General features: G+C 38.7%; 1 protein-coding gene across 5 annotated transcripts in view; it reads right to left on the reverse strand.

Annotated features, from left to right (window-relative positions):
• The window catches only part of Rp1 (retinitis pigmentosa 1 (human)), a 293,594-nt gene that overhangs the window by 75,330 nt on the left and 200,409 nt on the right, over nt 1-17,855 (reverse strand). For all 5 annotated transcript variants that reach the window (XM_011238412.1, XM_017313203.1, XM_017313202.1 and 2 more), the window contains 2 exons: nt 15,658-15,835; nt 6,532-6,639 (listed from right to left, as the gene is read on the reverse strand). In XM_011238412.1, coding sequence (XP_011236714.1) covers nt 6,532-6,639; nt 15,658-15,835 — 286 coding nt within the window. The remainder of the gene's footprint in view (nt 1-6,531; nt 6,640-15,657; nt 15,836-17,855) is intronic.

Here is a 17,855-nt window from a genome sequence, read left to right on the forward strand (position 1 = left end):
CTAACTGAATCCAAGAACACATTAAAGCAATCATCCATCCTGACCAAGTAGGTTTTATTCCAGGGATGCAGGGATGGTTTAATATACGAAAATCCATCAATGTAATCCACTATATAAACAAACTCAAAGACAAAAACCACATGATCATCTCGTTAGATGCAGAAAAAGCATTTGACAAGATCCAACACCCATTCATGATAAAAGTTTTGGAAAGATCAGGAATTCAAGGCCCATACCTAAACATGATAAAAGCAATCTACAGCAAACCAGTAGCCAACATCAAAGTAAATGGAGAGAAGCTGGAAGCAATCCCACTAAAATCAGGGACTAGACAAGGCTGCCCACTTTCTCCCTACCTTTTCAACATAGTACTTGAAGTATTAGCCAGAGCAATTCGACAACAAAAGGAGATCAAGGGGATACAAATTGGAAAAGAGGAAGTCAAAATATCACTTTTTGCAGATGATATGATAGTATATAAAAGTGACCCTAAAAATTCTACCAGAGACCTCCTAAACCTGATAAACAGCTTCAGTGAAGTAGCTGGATATAAAATAAACTCAAACAAGTCAATGGCCTTTCTCTATACAAAGAATAAACAGGCTGAGAAAGAAATTAGGGAAACAACACCCTTCTCAATAGTCACAAATAATATAAAATATCTTGGCCTGACTCTAACTAAGGAGGTGAAAGGTCTGTATGATAAAAACTTCAAATCTCTGAAGAAAGAAATTAAAGAAGATCTCAGAAGATGGAAGGATCTCCCATGCTCATGGATTGGCAGGATCAACTTTGTAAAAATGGCTACCTTGCCAAAAGCAATCTACAGATTCAATGCAATCCCCATCAAAATTCCAACTCAATTCTTCAACGAATTAGAAGGAGCAATTTGCAAATTCATCTGGAATAACAAAAAACCTAGGATAGCAAAAACTCTTCTCAAGGATAAAAGAACCTCTGGTGGAATCACCATGCCTGACCTAAAGCTTTACTACAGAGCAATTGTGATAAAAACTGCATGGTACCGGTATAGAGACAGACAAGTAGACCAATGGAATAGAATTGAAGACCCAGAAATGAACCCACACACCTATGGTCACTTGATCTTCGACAAGGGAGCTAAAATCATCCAGTGGAAGAAAGACAGCATTTTCAACAATTGGTGCTGGCACAACTGGTTGTTATCGTGTAGAAGAATGCGAATCGACCCATACTTATCTCCTTGTACTAAGGTCAAATCTAAGTGGATCAAGGAACTTCACATAAAACCAGAGACACTGAAACTTATAGAGGAGAAAGTGGGGAAAAGCCTTGAAGATATGGGCACAGGGGAAAAATTCCTGAACAGAACAGCAATGGCATGTGCTGTAAGATCGAGAATTGACAAATGGGACCTAATGAAACTCCAAAGTTTCTGCAAGGCCAAAGACACCGTCAATAAGACAAAAAGACCACCAACAGATTGGGAAAGGATCTTTACCTATCCTAAATCAGATAGGGGAATAATTTCCAACATATATAAAGAACTCAAGAAGGTGGACTTCAGAAAATCAAATAACCCCATTAAAAAATGGGGCTCAGAACTGAACAAAGAATTCTCACCTGAGGAATACCGAATGGCAGAGAAGCACCTGAAAAAATGTTCAACATCCTTAATCATCAGGGAAATGCAAATCAAAACAACCCTGAGATTCCACCTCACACCAGTCAGAATGGCGAAGATCAAAAATTCAGGTGACAGCAGATGCTGGCGTGGATGTAGAGAAAGAGGAACACTCCTCCATTGTTGGTGGGATTGCAGGCTTGTACAACCACTCTGGAAATCAGTCTGGTGGTTCCTCAGAAAATTGGACATAGTACTACCGGAGGATCCAGAAATACCTCTCCTGGGCATATATGCCCCAACTGGTAATAAGGACACATGCTCCACTATCTTCATAGCAGCCTTATTTATAATAGCCAGAAGCTGGAAAGAACCCAGATGCCCCTCAACAGAGGAATGGATACAGAAAATGTGGTACATCTACACAATGGACTACTACTCAGCTATTAAAAAGAATGAATTTATGAAATTCCTAGCCAAATGGATGGACCTGGAGGGCATCATTCTGAGTGAGGTAACACATTCACAAAGGAACTCACACAATATATACTCACTGATAAGTGGATATTAGCCCCAAACCTAGGATTCCCAAGATATAAGATACAATTTGCTAAACGCATGAAACTCAAGAAGAACGAAGACCAAAGTGTGGACACTTCACCTTTCTTAGAAATGGGAACAAAACACCTATGGAAGGAGTTACAGAGACAAAGTTTGGAGCTGAGATGAAAGGATGGACCATGTAGAGACGGCCATATCCAGGGATCCACCCCATAATCAGCATCCAAACGCTGACACCATTGCATACACTAGCAAGATTTTATCGAAAGGACCCAGATGTAGCTGTCTCTTGTGAGACTATGCCGGGGCCTAGCAAACACAGAAGTGGATGCTCACAGTCAGCTAATGGATGGATCACAGGGCTCCCAATGGAGGAGCTAGAGAAAGAACCCAAGGAGCTAAAGAAATCTGCAACCCTATAGGTGGAACAACATTATGAACTAACCAGTACCCCGGAGCTCTTGACTCTAGCTGCATATGTATCAAAAGATGGCCTAGTCGGCCATCACTGGAAAGAGAGGCCTATTGGACACGCAAACTTTATATGCCCCAGTACAGGGGAACGTCAGGGCCAAAAAGGGGGAGTGGGTGGGTAGGGTGTGGGGGTGGGTGGGTATGGGGCACTTTTGGTATAGCATTGGAAATGTAAATGAGCTAAATACCTAATAAAAATGGAAAAAAATAAGAATACCGGTTATAATTCATTTTAATATAAAGTAAATTTCTGCTACAATAATGGCAGAGACCCTGCTGCTACTGCAGTGCACTGTTTACTATGACCATACTGTTGACAGATTCTAATTCTCATTGTGTGAGAAAAGCTTAATCCTTCTTGATAATTGACAATTAAGCATTTTGGACAAATGCAAGTTTATTTTCTATATTTCTTGAAAAACTGAATTAATAAGCATAATCAACTAACATTTGCTTTTAAATGTTTTTGAACGCAAGAGTTTTCCAAAAATGTTTTAGCATGTTTTCATATGAGTTTAACCAAACTTCTATGTTTTTATATGATTTCAATCAAAACACATGTAGTCTGACTTCTAAACTGTCAAAGCAAAGAGAAGCAGTGTATATGTAATTGCTACTGTCTAGGGGGTCAGGAAGAGACACCTAAAAGGGGGTGTTGTAATGTCTTAAAGGAAGACTCAAGGCATTACTCCACCAAAAATTGTACATGCTCTTACATCCATTCTCACTATAGCCTAAGAAAGCCAAGTTTCAGCAAACCATGCATGTGTGCCTTGCTACAGCAGCTCAGGAAATGTCTTTGTGCCCACAGTCTGTGGTATATCTGCAGTTTCAGCAGCCTATGAATTATTTGAGCTCAGACTCCTTGCTTTTGTCTGTAGCCTCCAATCCCTCATCTTCATTAATCACTAACAAAGAACTTACAATACTACACTGAATTCAGGACTTAATTTTTATTTTGTACCTAGTATGCCCCTTATCAGGCTGATTAGTCTGTAGCATGCAGTCACCTTTGTGTGGTTTAATATTTGATTCAGTCCACTTACTCATTATCATATTTCAAGACAGCTGAAGCCAAGTTTATCCCCCCTCCCCCATTCTACTCCCCTACACACTGGCTAGTCTCATGCCAACTTGACACAAGCTAGAGTCATCACACAGGAGAAAGCCCCAATAGAGAAGATGCCTGCATAAAATTGGACTTTAGGCAAACCAGTAGGGCATTTTCATAATTAGCAATTGAAGCAGGAGGGACTAGCCCATTGTGGGAGGTACCATCTCTGCACTGATGGTCCTGGTTTCTGTAAGAAAGGAGGATGAACAAGCCATGGGAGCAAGGTAGTGTGCAGCACCCTTCCATGGCCTCTGCATCAACTCCTGTCTCCATGTTCTTTCCATGCTTCAGTTCCTCTCCTAACTGCTTTTGATGATGAAATGCTATATAGAACTGTGAGTGAGATAAATCCTTTCTTCCTCAAGTTTCTTTCATGGTGTTTCAATACAGCAGTAGTAACCCTAATACAGCTTACGTTGTCAATCAGTAAGGCACAAGGTTTGTGTGTGTGTGTGTGTGTGTGTGTGTGTGTGTGTGGTGATTGAATAAACAAATCACATGAAGCATCTGTGTTTATCATAAGGAGTAGTTCTTTCATTTTGCTCAAATCCACATATTGACCTTGATCAACAGGTCAGTGCTATTGCTAGGTGATGGATCTTTGGGTATAGGTCTTATGGAAGGTCTTATTTTTATAGGACATATCTTTAAAGGGGATTCTGGAATCACTCTTTCTTTCTCCATTTTCTCTCCCTCTCCCTTTTCCTCTTCCTCTCCACTCTGTTTAAATTTAAAATATAATTGCTTGCTTCTGAAATTCATTCCCAACTTTTCCCTATCAGGTGATGCTGTAAAGAAAATTCCTGGTTTACACTACTATACAGACTTTGTACTTCCAAAATGTTGAGCTAAATATAACTTTTTTGTTTATAAGACAATTACCTGTGGTATTAGTTGTAGCAATGCGAGGATAACTAATTAGTACATTTCATTTGCTTCATTACAAAATTCCATGGTTCCTACCACTCAAAATTTTAATAATGCCAACATTTAAAAATATTTTACAAGAACAAATTTTATAGGAAATATGACAGTTTCCTCTGAGCTTTTTTTTTCATTCATAAAAAAATGTCTATTTCTGAAGCTGTCATCTAGCATACTAATTTGAGCCATGTCACATTTTGCTTAAGGTAGCCAACTCTAATTTAAAAGCCTTTGTTTCCTGACACAAACTTAATTCTTCTGTGAGAAATTTTAACTAAGCACGTGTTTCTCACAAGAGTAATTCTTCACATTTCTCCATGAATCTCTGCTATATGGAATATATGCATGCAATCCTGAATTAGTCCACTACAGCAAAAAGTCACAGTGCTGATTTCTTATGACTGGTATATAATGATGTAGGCATGTCAGTAATACTTTTTATTCTTTGACAATTTCAAGCATCTATTTGATGAGTTTGAGTTGTGTTTCTCTCCATTGTGTTCTCTTACTCCTCTTCATCTGAAAACCTTTCCAAAACCCTCCTACTTTGATGTCCTTTTCTTCTTTCTTCTTTCCTTTGTTTGTTTGTTCCTTCCTTCCTCCCTTCCTCCCTTCCTTCCTTCCTGTCATTCTTTCCTTCTTTTCATCTTCCTTTCCTTCCTTAATTGAGATTGCCTGTCTGAGCATAGTGGGTGGAGGGTATGGGTGTGGGTTACTTATTGGAACATGGACAACATATGAGTGGCTACACTGTGGAAGAAATTTATTCCCTCATAACCCATTACCTGCCCAAATCCCACAGTGAATGGTGGGACCTGAAGAGCCCCTCTTCCATGCATCACAAAATAATTACAAGTCTCGTCATTTGCAGATCTTAGGCAGATCACCACAACTTCAGTGAGTTTGTAGGTGCAATGAGCTTATCATGTCCAAAAGACGCTTGTGGCACTCTTCCCCAACCTCTAGCTCGTAAATTCTTTCCATCCCATATTCACAATGTCCCTGAGCTTTGGTGGGGGTGATATACATGACCTGTTTCAAGCTGAAGACTCTATAGTCATTCATTCTCCATAACTGATTAGCTGTGGTCTCTCCATTAACTGGCACCCGCTGTAGAAACAAGCTTAGCTGATGAACTTTTAGAGACACTAGTTTGATGTGTCCATTTAGCAAACAACAGTAGTGAGTTCTCTCTTGGGGTCTATGGTCTTCCCAGTTACAGGCTCATAATCACATTTATAGTACAAGACATCAGGTTTCTCTTGAAGAATAGGCATCAAACCCAATTAGAAAGGATTTAACTACCCTCATAGTGCCATGGCACTATTACATCAATGGGCATATCTTGTCAAATGGGTCCTTTTTATTAATTACTGTTTAAAAGAAATAATGGTTTAGCCAATAAATAATTCTCAAAAACCATTTTGTTAAAAGTAAAATTTTAGTTATATATAAAAATGAGTATATTGGGAATAAAGAAATATTCAAAGGCTGGTATGGTGGCATGCAACTTTACTTTAATTTTTCTGACTGCAGATTATGAATTCTGGGCCAGACTGAGAAACCACTATGTTGTTTCTTTCTATTTGATGATGGTTACATCACAAAGCACAGAATTTGATGGATGTTGTACATTATCTTTGCCAGTAAGAATATATTTGAGAAAAAAATGATCAAACAAATATATAAATTAGGATTTGGAGGCCTTTGTTCATGATCCACCCCGTTTTGTGTCACGGAAATAGGAGTTGCTTTGATTGTGTTAAAAAAATATATACTATTCTTCCTAAAATAGCTGCAAAGAAGAAACAAAGAAGAGAAGCAAACCAAGACTGAGGGCAAGGCTGCTGCTTACTTTCTGATGATGATGGTGAGGAACATCTGGCCTTGGATTCTGGTGGTGTGGTCTTGTCCTCCCCTTGGCTGGGTGTTGCAGACATTCCCATTGGGTTTTCTCTGCCAACTGAAATTAAGATTTATAAAAACTGAAAGGCACTATTGTTTGAAAACCCCTGCCTCTTCTCAGAATATCCCCCATATGCTCAGGACCAAGTTTCAGTTTTCCCATTGTTTGAATTTCAATGCCTACTCAGTTCATTTCAATTTTATTACACAGTTACCAGAAAATGGCTATTAGTTCTTACCAGCAGGCTATGCATAAATGGAATTCCTATAAAGCCTACTCACTGCTCTGTATTCCACGCAATAGCCTAACATCACAATATGAATCAAATGACTTATTCAAGATGTTTTCTTTACCGATTCTAAATGAGAGCTACTTGAGTAATCTGCTGCTTTGCCTTTCTCAAAAGAAGAAACAGCCTAAAGCATCATTCAAAGAGAACTTCACTATATCTTACTAGGATATGAAAACCAATGAATTGTGTGTGTGTGTGTGTGTGTGTGTGTGTATGTGTGTGTGTGTGTGTGTGTGTGTGTATGAAGAAAAGCACTACATAGTTTTCTGTTTTTCATTTATACAAATGCAAGCAGTTTGGGAGGCTGATTCAAAAAATAGGTACCTCCAACTTTATTGAACAACAACTTTGATTTAAGCTCCTTATTCAACGGTGTTACTTTTACTTAGATTGCCAAAGTTAAGTTGTATTTGTTCTTTAAGACCAAGAATAGGATGGGTGCTATCTCTTGGATGACAGCCATTTTGACTATGAATGTCAAGTTTTAGAGAGTGCATCCACAACATTTATAAAGATGTCTGACTTTGTAAGATTATACGCAGTCAATAACATCACAATTTCACTCAAAAACTTGGATGACTCATAAAATTAGAAAGCACACTAACCTCCAAGGTGTGGAGTGAATGACTGACACTTAATGAAAGGAAAGGTGCACAGACAGCAGGACACTGGGATTTGAGACATCGTACCTTATTTATGTCCAGCACGAGTTATAAGATATAAATTCACAATAATGGGCTTTTCAACACCAAGTCCTATGAAGTGTTGGTTTTCCCATTTGATTTATTCTTAGCATAACTTATAAGTACTCGGGATGGATAACAATAAAGGAATTCAAAATATTAAAAAGGAAAATTTGCTAGACTTCTACATTTTCACTGGGACAAAATAAAAACCTGAAGGAAAAGATTCCTAAACACAACTTAGGGTCCATTTGCCTATGCAAATAATAAATATCTAGGATTACGAAGGAATGTGAACCAATCTTCCAGTTATTGTCATGATATTAGAAAAAAAGAAATGCATAAAACATAATTTTTGTGTTTATAGGGTTACAGTCCAGAGGGTCACAGCTAGATGATGACCTCTTATATACATGCAGAGTGCTTCACGATACTTATGCAAAACGTATACAGGAAGTAAAATGAAGAAAGTAATATCCTTATCCTGAGACTGAAAACAAGCACAAAAGCGTCTGCACATAAGATTATCACACACATGACTATGAAATAAGAAATAACCTTGCCAGTCTCTCTACCTCCCCTGCACTAACTTCTCAGTGTTTTATCTAGGACTGTCCAAAGTGTTGATGGAGTCTATCTGGACATGGAAAATATGTTCTGCACATACAAGATCAAGGAATCTCCTGTCTGTATGCAGAGGGAGCAGTTGACTCACAGAAGATGGTTCAAGCTCTAAGTACCAAAAAAGCCTTCCAATAATACTCTGGATTGGAGCCTCTACTATCAGCGTGCTCTCCTATCTAATTTTCACAATTGTAAAAGGAGTGTGAGACACTGTGGATGTAACTCAAGAGGTATAGTGCTTGCCCATCATACATAAAGCCCTACGTTTGATCCCTAGTATATGATAAAACTGAGCATCATAGTACATGTCTATAGTCCTAGCATCCAAGGAAAGGAGACAGGAAGATCTGTAGTTTAGATTTCATCCTTGGCTATTTGTGAACGTAGTGAATTTGAGTCCAGTCTGGTCTACATAAAACACTAGATCAAAAATTAATTAATTAAAATTTAAACTTAAAAAGGAAAATTAAAAAATCAAAATTTGAATGTAAAAACTTATTAGCCACAATGTAAAATGATAACTGTAACAAAGATAAGAGAATTGAAATTTTTATCCATATAACTAAATATTCACATCTGATGATATCTCATTGTAAACTCAGTGTCAGTTTTAAGAGTCTACAAAATTAATTAATACAAAATATTTTGTTTTATTTTTTAAAAATAACAAAATATAAATAATTGAAACAATGAATTTCTGTCACATGTTAATGTGAGATTACTGTATGCTTAATTAGAATGTGATGAGCTGACTACTATTGCACTTAGATTTTATATACAAATAATTCTCAGATTTTTCTGAGATCAAGCAAACATGAGTATTTTAAGCACAAATATCTGTAAGACTTCATAGTCTTACACGGAGGTATTTGTTCTCACAGACATGCACTAGAAGACACTGGAACATAAAGCACAGGAGGTTGTTCCTTCAAGAGAAGGATTCCATGCATGTGAGTCCACTGTTGCTGTCTTCAGAAAACAAGAAGAGGGCATCAGATCCCCTTTACAGATGGTTGTGAGCCACCATACCGTTGCTGGGAATTGAACTCAGGACCTCTAGTAGAGAGGTCAGTGCTCTTAACTGCTGAGCCATCTCTCCAGCCAACTGGTCTGACTTCAACCCTAGCTGACCAGCATTCACTACTGCTATAGCAAGGCCAAGGCCCTACTTGAGCAGTGTTTGTTTCTCACTTCATACAAATTTCCCTCTGAAACTATACAAGCTAGGCCTTCATCCTCTGTACTGCTCTCAACATTCTTATCTTCCAAGCTCCCACAGAACAGCTCATTGTGCTTTGAGCACTCAGTGGCTTTTTTAGCCCAAAGTTCCCCCCAAAACACATGGTCAGGTTTGTCACCGCAACACCAGCTGCCCTGGTACCAACTTCTGTCCTAATTAACAGTTACTACTGCTGTAATGAAGCACCAGTAGGCGTTCTTTTGGGGGAGGAAAAGGCAACTGGAAAGGAATGGGTTTATCTGGCTTGTTTCCTCATCCATAATTCATCACTGAAGAAAGTAAGGACAGGAACTCCAGAAGAGAGGATCTGAAGGCAAGAACAGATGCAGGAGCCACAGAGGGATGCTACACACTGGCTTGCCCCCTCTGCTTACTCAAAGTGTTTTCTCATAGACCCCAGGAAGACCAGCCAAGGGATGGCACTACCCCCACAGCAGTGGCTCCTTCACGCACTGATCGTTAAGAAAATGCCCTATAGGTTTGCTCACGGCCAGGTATTTTCTTTACTGAAGCTCCCTCTACTCAGAGGACTTTAGCTTGTGTCATGTTAACATAAAACTATTGAACACAAGGGGCTGGAATGGCTCAGCGATTAAGGGCACTGACTGCTCTTCCAGAGGTCATGAGTTCAAATCCCAGCAACCACATGGTGGCTCACAACCATCTGTAATGAGATCTGACATCCTCTTCTGGTGTGTCTGAAGACAGCTACAGTGTACTTATATTTAAATAAATAAATCTTAAAAAAACAAAACCAAAAAATATTGAACACAAGACTCCATATTAATAGTTTATTTATTGTAGTTTTATTAACTACAATATACTTTTATAAACCCTCCCACCCCTATTTTTACAGGATAAATGTACAGAAAAAGTATTTTCCAGGTGAAAATTTTTAAAAGTTGCTGTTTTTAGTTGTGTTCAGTGGGAATGGGGAAATGGGTGTTGCTGACACACACACTGGACCCCCTGTGCTGACATTATACGCCATTGTGAGCCATTGGAAGTGGATAATAGAAACCTGCAAGAACAGTGCATGCTCCTAACCACAGCGATGTTCATATAAAGCATATACAGACAAGCTTTAACTCTACTTTCATGGTTTGAAATCAACAGCATACAGAAAACCCCTGTCTCAAAAAACAAACAAACACAAAAGAGAAAAGAAATCAACAGCAAATACTTTTGCATATATAAAGCCAAGATTCAGGACAACTAAAATGTCAATGCAGTTTGCAACCTAAACTCACTATGAAGTCAAGGCTAGCCACAATCTAACAGCCATCCTCCTGCTTCAGCTTCCTAAAAGCCAGAATTAAGAGTATGAGCCTAGCATTTCACTGTTTCCCACTTGTGAGCCTAAGTAATAGAAATAAAACCACAGGCGGTGGTGGCACAACCTTGAATCCCAGCACTTAGGAGGCAGAGGCAGGTGGATTTCTGAGTTCGAGACCATCCTGGTCTACAGAGTGAGTTCCGGGACAGCCAGGGCTATACTGAGAAACCCTGTCTCAAAAAGCCCCCTCCACCCTCTCCCCCCAAAAAAAATTAAAAATAAGTAAAACCAATGAAGGAAATGCAAAACAAAAGCATGCCTAGACTCCACAGAGCTAAAAAGTCACCAAGGAAAAAACAAATGCTGGTGGGAGTGCAGAGGGAGCATACTGCTGCCACCACCATGGAAACCAGGGTGGGAATTCCTGGAGGAAAAAAACCTAAAGGAAACTATCACACCATCCCGCCAAGAATTCCTCGGTAGACACCCAACAGAACCCAAGTCAACAGACCACAGAGACCTACACACCCATATGTATTACAGCCCTTTAAAAGAGCCTACATACAGAATCAGTCTAGCTACCCAATGACAAATGGAGTGGGTAAAGACGATGTGGTCTATATGCACAATGAGGTATTATTCAACCATAAAGAAGAATGAACTTGGGCTAGAGAGATGACTCAGCAGTTAAAAGCACTGACTGCTCTTGCAGAGGTCCTGAGTTCAATTCCCAGCAACCACATTGTGGGTCACAACAATCTATAATGAGATCTGACACCCTCTTCTGGTATGTGTCTGAAGACAGCTACAGTATACTTACATACATAAAATAAATAAAAATAAATAAATCTTTTAAAAAAGGAAAAATGAACTTTCATCATTTTCAGGAAAATGTATGGAACTGGAAATGACTGAGTAACATAAGACAAGCTCAAAAGATAAGCACAGTGCATTCCCGCACACTATACCTGAGGACACAGGGGCACGTTTGAATCCCAGCACAGCGAAGGCACAGGCACTAGGATCTTTGTGTTTGAGGCCAATCTGGTCTAAATAGTGTTCCAGGGTCTCAAAAAGGAAAGGCACAGAAGGAGAAGGGGGACTGACTATAGGGGACCAGCAGGATGGGGGTGTGAGGAGGCAAGAGAGAATGAGTCTGACCAAAGTACATAGAACACATGTGCCTGCATGGTACTACAGAGCAATTGTGACAAAAACTGCATGGTACTGGTACAGTGACAGACAGGTAGATCAATGGAATAGAATTGAAGACCCAGAAATGAACCCACACACCTATAGTCACTTGATCTTTGACAAAAGAGCTAAAACCATCCAGTGGAAAAAAGACCCAATTTTCAACAAATGGTGCTGGCATAACTGGCAGTTATCATGTAGAAGAATGTGAATTGATCCATTCTTATCTCCTTGAACAAAGCTCAAGTCTAAGTGGATCAAAGACCTCCACATAAACCAGAGACACTGAAACTTATAGAGGAGAACGTAGGGAAAAGCCTCGAAGATATAGGCACAGGGGAAAAATTCCTAAACAGTACAGCAATGTCTTGTGCTGTAAGATCAAGAATCGACAAATGGGACCTCATAAAATTGCAAAGCTTCTGTAGGGCAAAAGACACTGTCAATAAGACAAAAAGGCCACCAACAGATTTGGAAAGAATTTTTACCAATCTTAAATCAGATAGGGGACTAATATCCAATATATATAAAGAACCCAAGAAGGTGGACTCCAGAAATTCAAATAACCCCATTAAAAATGGGGTACAGAGCTAAACAAAGAATTCTCAACTGAGAAATACCAAAGGGCTGAGAAGCACTTGAAAAAATGTTCAACATCCTTAATCATCAGGGAAATGCAAATCAAAACAACCCTGAGATTCCATCTCACACCAGTCAGAATGGCTAGGATCAAAAATTCAGGTGACAGCAGATGCTGGTGAGGATGTGGAGAAAGAGGAACACTCCTCCATTGTTGGTGGGATTGCAAGCTTGTATAATCACTCTGGAAATCAGTCTGGCGGTTCCTCAGAGAACTGGACATAGTACTATCGTTAGATCCAGCAATACCTCTCCTGGGCATATACCCAGAAGATGTTCCAACTGGTAATAAGGACACATGCTTCACTATGTTCATAGCAGCCCTATTTATAATAGCCAGAACCTGGAAAGAACCCAGATGTCCCTCAACAGAGGAATGCATACAGAAAGTGTGGTACATTTACACAATGTAGTACTACTCAGCTATTAAAAACAATGAATTTATGAAATTCTTGGGCAAATGGATGTATCTGGAGGATATCATCCTGAGTGAGGTAACCCAATCACAAAAGAAGTAAATTAATATGCACACACTGATAAGTGGATATTAGCCCAGAAACCTAGAATACCCAAGATACAACTTCCAAAACACAAGAAAATCAAGAAGAACGAAGACCGAAGTGTGGACACTTCACTCCTTCTTAGAATTGGGAACAAACCAACGCACATGGATACTTCATTTCTCCCTTGAATACGGAATAAAATATCCATGGAAGGAGTTGCAGAGACAAAGTTTGGAGCTAATATGAAAGGATGGACCATCCAGAGACTGCCCCACCCAGGGATCCATCCCATAATCAGCCACCAAGCACAGACACTATTGCATATGCCAGCAAGATTTTGCTGAAGGGACCCTGGTATAGCTGTCTCATGTGAGGTTTTGCCAGTGCCTAGCAAATACAGGAGTGGATGCTCACAGTCATCTATAGGATGGAACACAAGGCCCCCAATATAGGAGCTAGAGAAAGTACCCAAAAGCTGAAGGGATCTGCAACCCCATAGGTGGAACAACAATATGAACTAACCAGTACCCCAGAGCTTGTGTCTCTAGCTGCATATGTAGCAGAAGATGGCCTAGTTGGCTATCACTGGGAAGAGAGGCCCCTTGGTCTAACAAACTTTATATGCCCCAGTACAGGGGAATACCAGGGCCAAGAAGTGGGAGTGAGTGGGTAGGGGAGCAGGGGGGAGGAGGGTATAGGGGACTTTTGGGATAGCATTGAAATGTAAATGATGAAAATATCTAAGAAAAAATGTGGGGGGGAGAGAAGAATTCCAAATCCTCTTCTTCTTCCAGAAGCCTGGAGTGGACATACTTTTAGCCTGGTGACCTTTGTGTTATGTGTGGCTGGAGATTTCTGGTACTGCAACCTCCCCAGACTCTTATCACAAATCTGTTTTTCTCAGTCCATCTATAAAATCGATCTTTTGAACCTTACAAAGAGTTTTTATGTAGTAATATCTGATGCTTCTAGTTTACTTACTTTCTCGAGGAGGTTTGTGTATGCTTTGTTCTGCATGCAAAATCATTTTCAAAAAACATGGTGCTGAACTTAAATGTGTGTAAAATAAACCACTTGGCAGCAGACTACTGATGTTTGAACAAACACTGACTATCGAATCATGTTAAGCTGAACTGCAGAGGACTACTTCATGTGGCATCAATGGTAGGAGAGGTAGTGGGTCCTGTAGGAGCTTGCTGCCCCCAATGAGAGAGGATGCTATAGGGATGAGGCAGGAGTGAGTGGGAAAGTGGGGAGCATCTGCTTAGAGATATAGAGGAGGGAGGTGGGGTTGAAGGTTTGCAGAGGGGAGACTGGGAAGAAGAACGTCATTTGAAATGTAAACAAATAAAATCATTTTTAAAAAAGATTATCGAGAAAAATGTAGATGATAGATGCCTGATCTGTGAACTTCTAAGGGAATTTTGAGAGTCCCTTGAAGACTCTATGTGAGTTATTCTGTATTTTGAATTAAGTGGTTCTGATGACCTGGGGATAAAGAATTGGCTCTAATTAACAATATACCAGAATCACTAAAGAAAACCTTTGCTCTACTAGGACAATTGATGCTGGTTAGCTAGATCTGAGAAAGTAGCAGTGATTAAGAAGAAACCAGCGGCTTCTTCTAACCAGAGGTGAAATCTTCTGGAAAGTGTTTCCCCAGAGTGAACACACAGAAACTTGTGCTACAGAACAAGATAATGTACTTCATGCTGGCAGCTTAATGTGGTACTTACTGACTTTGACGGCTCAAAGGTGATAAGGAGAGCAGCTGATGTGTGACAGGGCTGGAGTTCCTGAACAGAGCCTGGGAGAAGCTATTGGTGAAAATGCAGCCCAGTTGCAGCATTTTGAATATAACATTACTGAGATGACTGCCAAAAAAGAGCCCAGCCATGGAGTAGAGTCAGGGTAAGCCTAGAAGACAAGCTGTGTGTATTGCAGACAGAGGAGCAAGAGAAGTGATCCAATGTCTTTGCAGGAGCCCAGGAGGTCCTGCGTAAATCCCAGACATTTCACAATGAGTTATTTGCACTGTTGGTAGTTTCATTTTTTGGATCTAATTGTGATTGGGCTCGCTGTTTCCCTCTTGGAATTACAGAATATTTAACTTATTTAAAAACTTTATAATAGTCCACAGTTGAGAGAGGTGGAGACTTCTAACATTTTAGTGTTTGAGTGTTTAAAGACTCTGAGATTTTTAAAACATTTTACATTGTGATGTAGATATTAATGTGTGATCTTGGAGATGATTAAGAAAGAAAAGGTTATTAAGGTTATTAAGGCTATAGCTTTAAAATGATGTGCTTGGTTATCAAGTTGACCAAAGATCAACTGTGCAAGCTAGTCTGTCAATTGACAGAAACTATATTATGTGTACACACAATTTAATGTTATAAAGTACCTCAAAGTAGTCAAAACTCTGTAATTTATGTTAATTACTTGAAAACTTGAGGGGAGCAGTCTTCATTGATCATTTTTTCATGCCATTTTTAAGTATTATTATGAGGGAAAAAGTCAATAGCTGGTATTTTCTTACTAAAACTACAATAAAACTTTTAGACATTCTACAAGAGTCATCATAAAGTCAACCAACTTTAAATATTTGAAGTAAACAAACGTACATTGGATGACACGTGGATAGAAGCAAACACTCTCATCTTTAGTATAAATGACAGGTTTTGCCTGTCCATCTGGTTGAAGTCCAACAAACAGTCCTGGGCTCTTCAGAGATTCCAGACTTATAGATGCATTTTCCAGATTCTTCTTGATTTTAAAATGGCAATCAGTGTCTCCAGTGCCCTGTGAGTGATATAACATGATTTCACAAACGTGAGAAAACACTGGACACAACTGAAAGCCACTCATTCCCAAGAACGTAATTTTTCTTCTTTTTCAAGCCATCGGCCTAAATCTAAAAACAAATTTAAATTTTTCCATAAGGTCTATAAACAGAGACTGTATGATGGGCAAAGAAAGGGCTCTGAGCACAGAGGAGCTTCACCCAGGGAAAGGCCACTGTATGGTGTTCATTTCAGAGTTGCTTACCTCCAAAGATGAATACAGAATATTAAAACATGAAACTATCTTTTTAAAAATAAAGTCACACAGCCAGGCAATGGTGGTGCACGTCTTTAATGCCAGCATTTGGGAGGCAGAGGCAGGCAGATTTCTGAGTTTGAGGCCAGCCTGGTCTACAGAGTGAGTTCCAGGAGAGCCAGGACTACACAGAGAAACCCTGTCTCAAAAATCCAAAAAAATAAAAAATAAAAAAAATAAATTTACACATTGCTTAATGACAAAGATACGTTCTAATAAATGCATCATTAGTTCATTTATCATTGTAAGAACATCACAGAATGCATTTATACAAATATGTATGAGAGACAGAGAGACAGGAAAAGAGAGAGGTATGTGTTTTACAGTCTATTACTTCTATGGCTATGATAATCACAAAACATAAAAGACAATAAAGAAGAGAGAAAATACTATAATAAATTATAAATATATGACATTAAAATTGTTTAAATGTTTTCACTGTAAACTTTTCAAATGTAAGAAGAAATGTGCTATAATATAGTTGTAAATAGTAGGTAAATAAACACCAACACAATACTTCATCTTCATTGTCATATACTGTATACCATGTATAGTTGTATCTACTATACTTTTATGCAACTGGCAGTACAAGTTTGTTTATACTAATATCATCACAGAATTGAACAATCTCACATTATAACATTATAACTATATCACCAGGTGAGAAGCATGCTTAAGTTCCATTATTTTGTGATACAGTTACAAAATGTATCAAATATATGATATGAAATTCTCTAAAGCATAGAAAAGGGTCAGCTTTGATCACATGGGCATTCACAGTGGAAACCATGTGATAATTTCTCATGTGATTGTATACTTTTGAGACTGAATTTTCAAGTACGTGCAAGGTATTTAAAGATTATCAATAAAACACTCAAGTCAGGCAATGATGGCACATTCCTTTACTCTCAACATTCAGAAGGCAGAAGTAGGGACTTCATGAGTTTGATGCCAGCCTAGTGTACAAAGTGAGTTCTAGAACAGCCAAAGCTAGACAGAAAAGAATGCCTCCAGAACAAACAAACAAGCAAACAAAGAAACAAAACCATTCAAAATTAGAAGTTTATTTGTAACTATGAATGTTACATCTCCTTTTTTAAGGTATTCATAATATTAGAATATATTTAACTATTCAATGCTTTGAACTTTTCATTGTAAGATTTAAAAGTTATAGAAAATGAGTTTTGTGAGAATGAATTAAGGTTTCTAGATTACTATTATACTTAAAATAGAAGATTATATTTCGTTCTTAGGGTGCTGTAAGAGCCAAATGTCGGTGTCCGTGTCTCTCTCATTTTATAAATGCAAATTAATCAATGTCTACTTTCTTCTCTTTTGCTATTGATAAAATAACATAAATGGCTTTGACTTGTCCATAGTCAAACACCAAACATCACAAAGAAAGATAAGAGTAGCATAGTAGCTTTTCCTGTTGGTTTCTATATATCCATGATGCTTCTCCATTAGTAAATGTTGGGTTTCTTCTGGTTTTGTATTTGTTTTTTATCTTTGAGAATTTCATATTATATATTTGATCATACTCTTTCCCCTCCACCACCTCCTCTCAGATTATTCCCATCCCCTTTAGCCAGGTGAATTTGTATTATTTTTCTGTCTTTGGAAAAAAACATAAATTACTATTTGTGTTGGCAAACTCTTCCTGAAAATGAGGAATGCCCTAGAGTGTGGTTATTATTGTCACTCCACTAAAGAAATTGAGTTT

The sequence above is a fragment of the Mus musculus genome, chromosome 1 (genome assembly GCF_000001635.26).
Source record: "Mus musculus strain C57BL/6J chromosome 1, GRCm38.p6 C57BL/6J".
Lineage (NCBI taxonomy): Eukaryota > Metazoa > Chordata > Mammalia > Rodentia > Muridae > Mus > Mus musculus.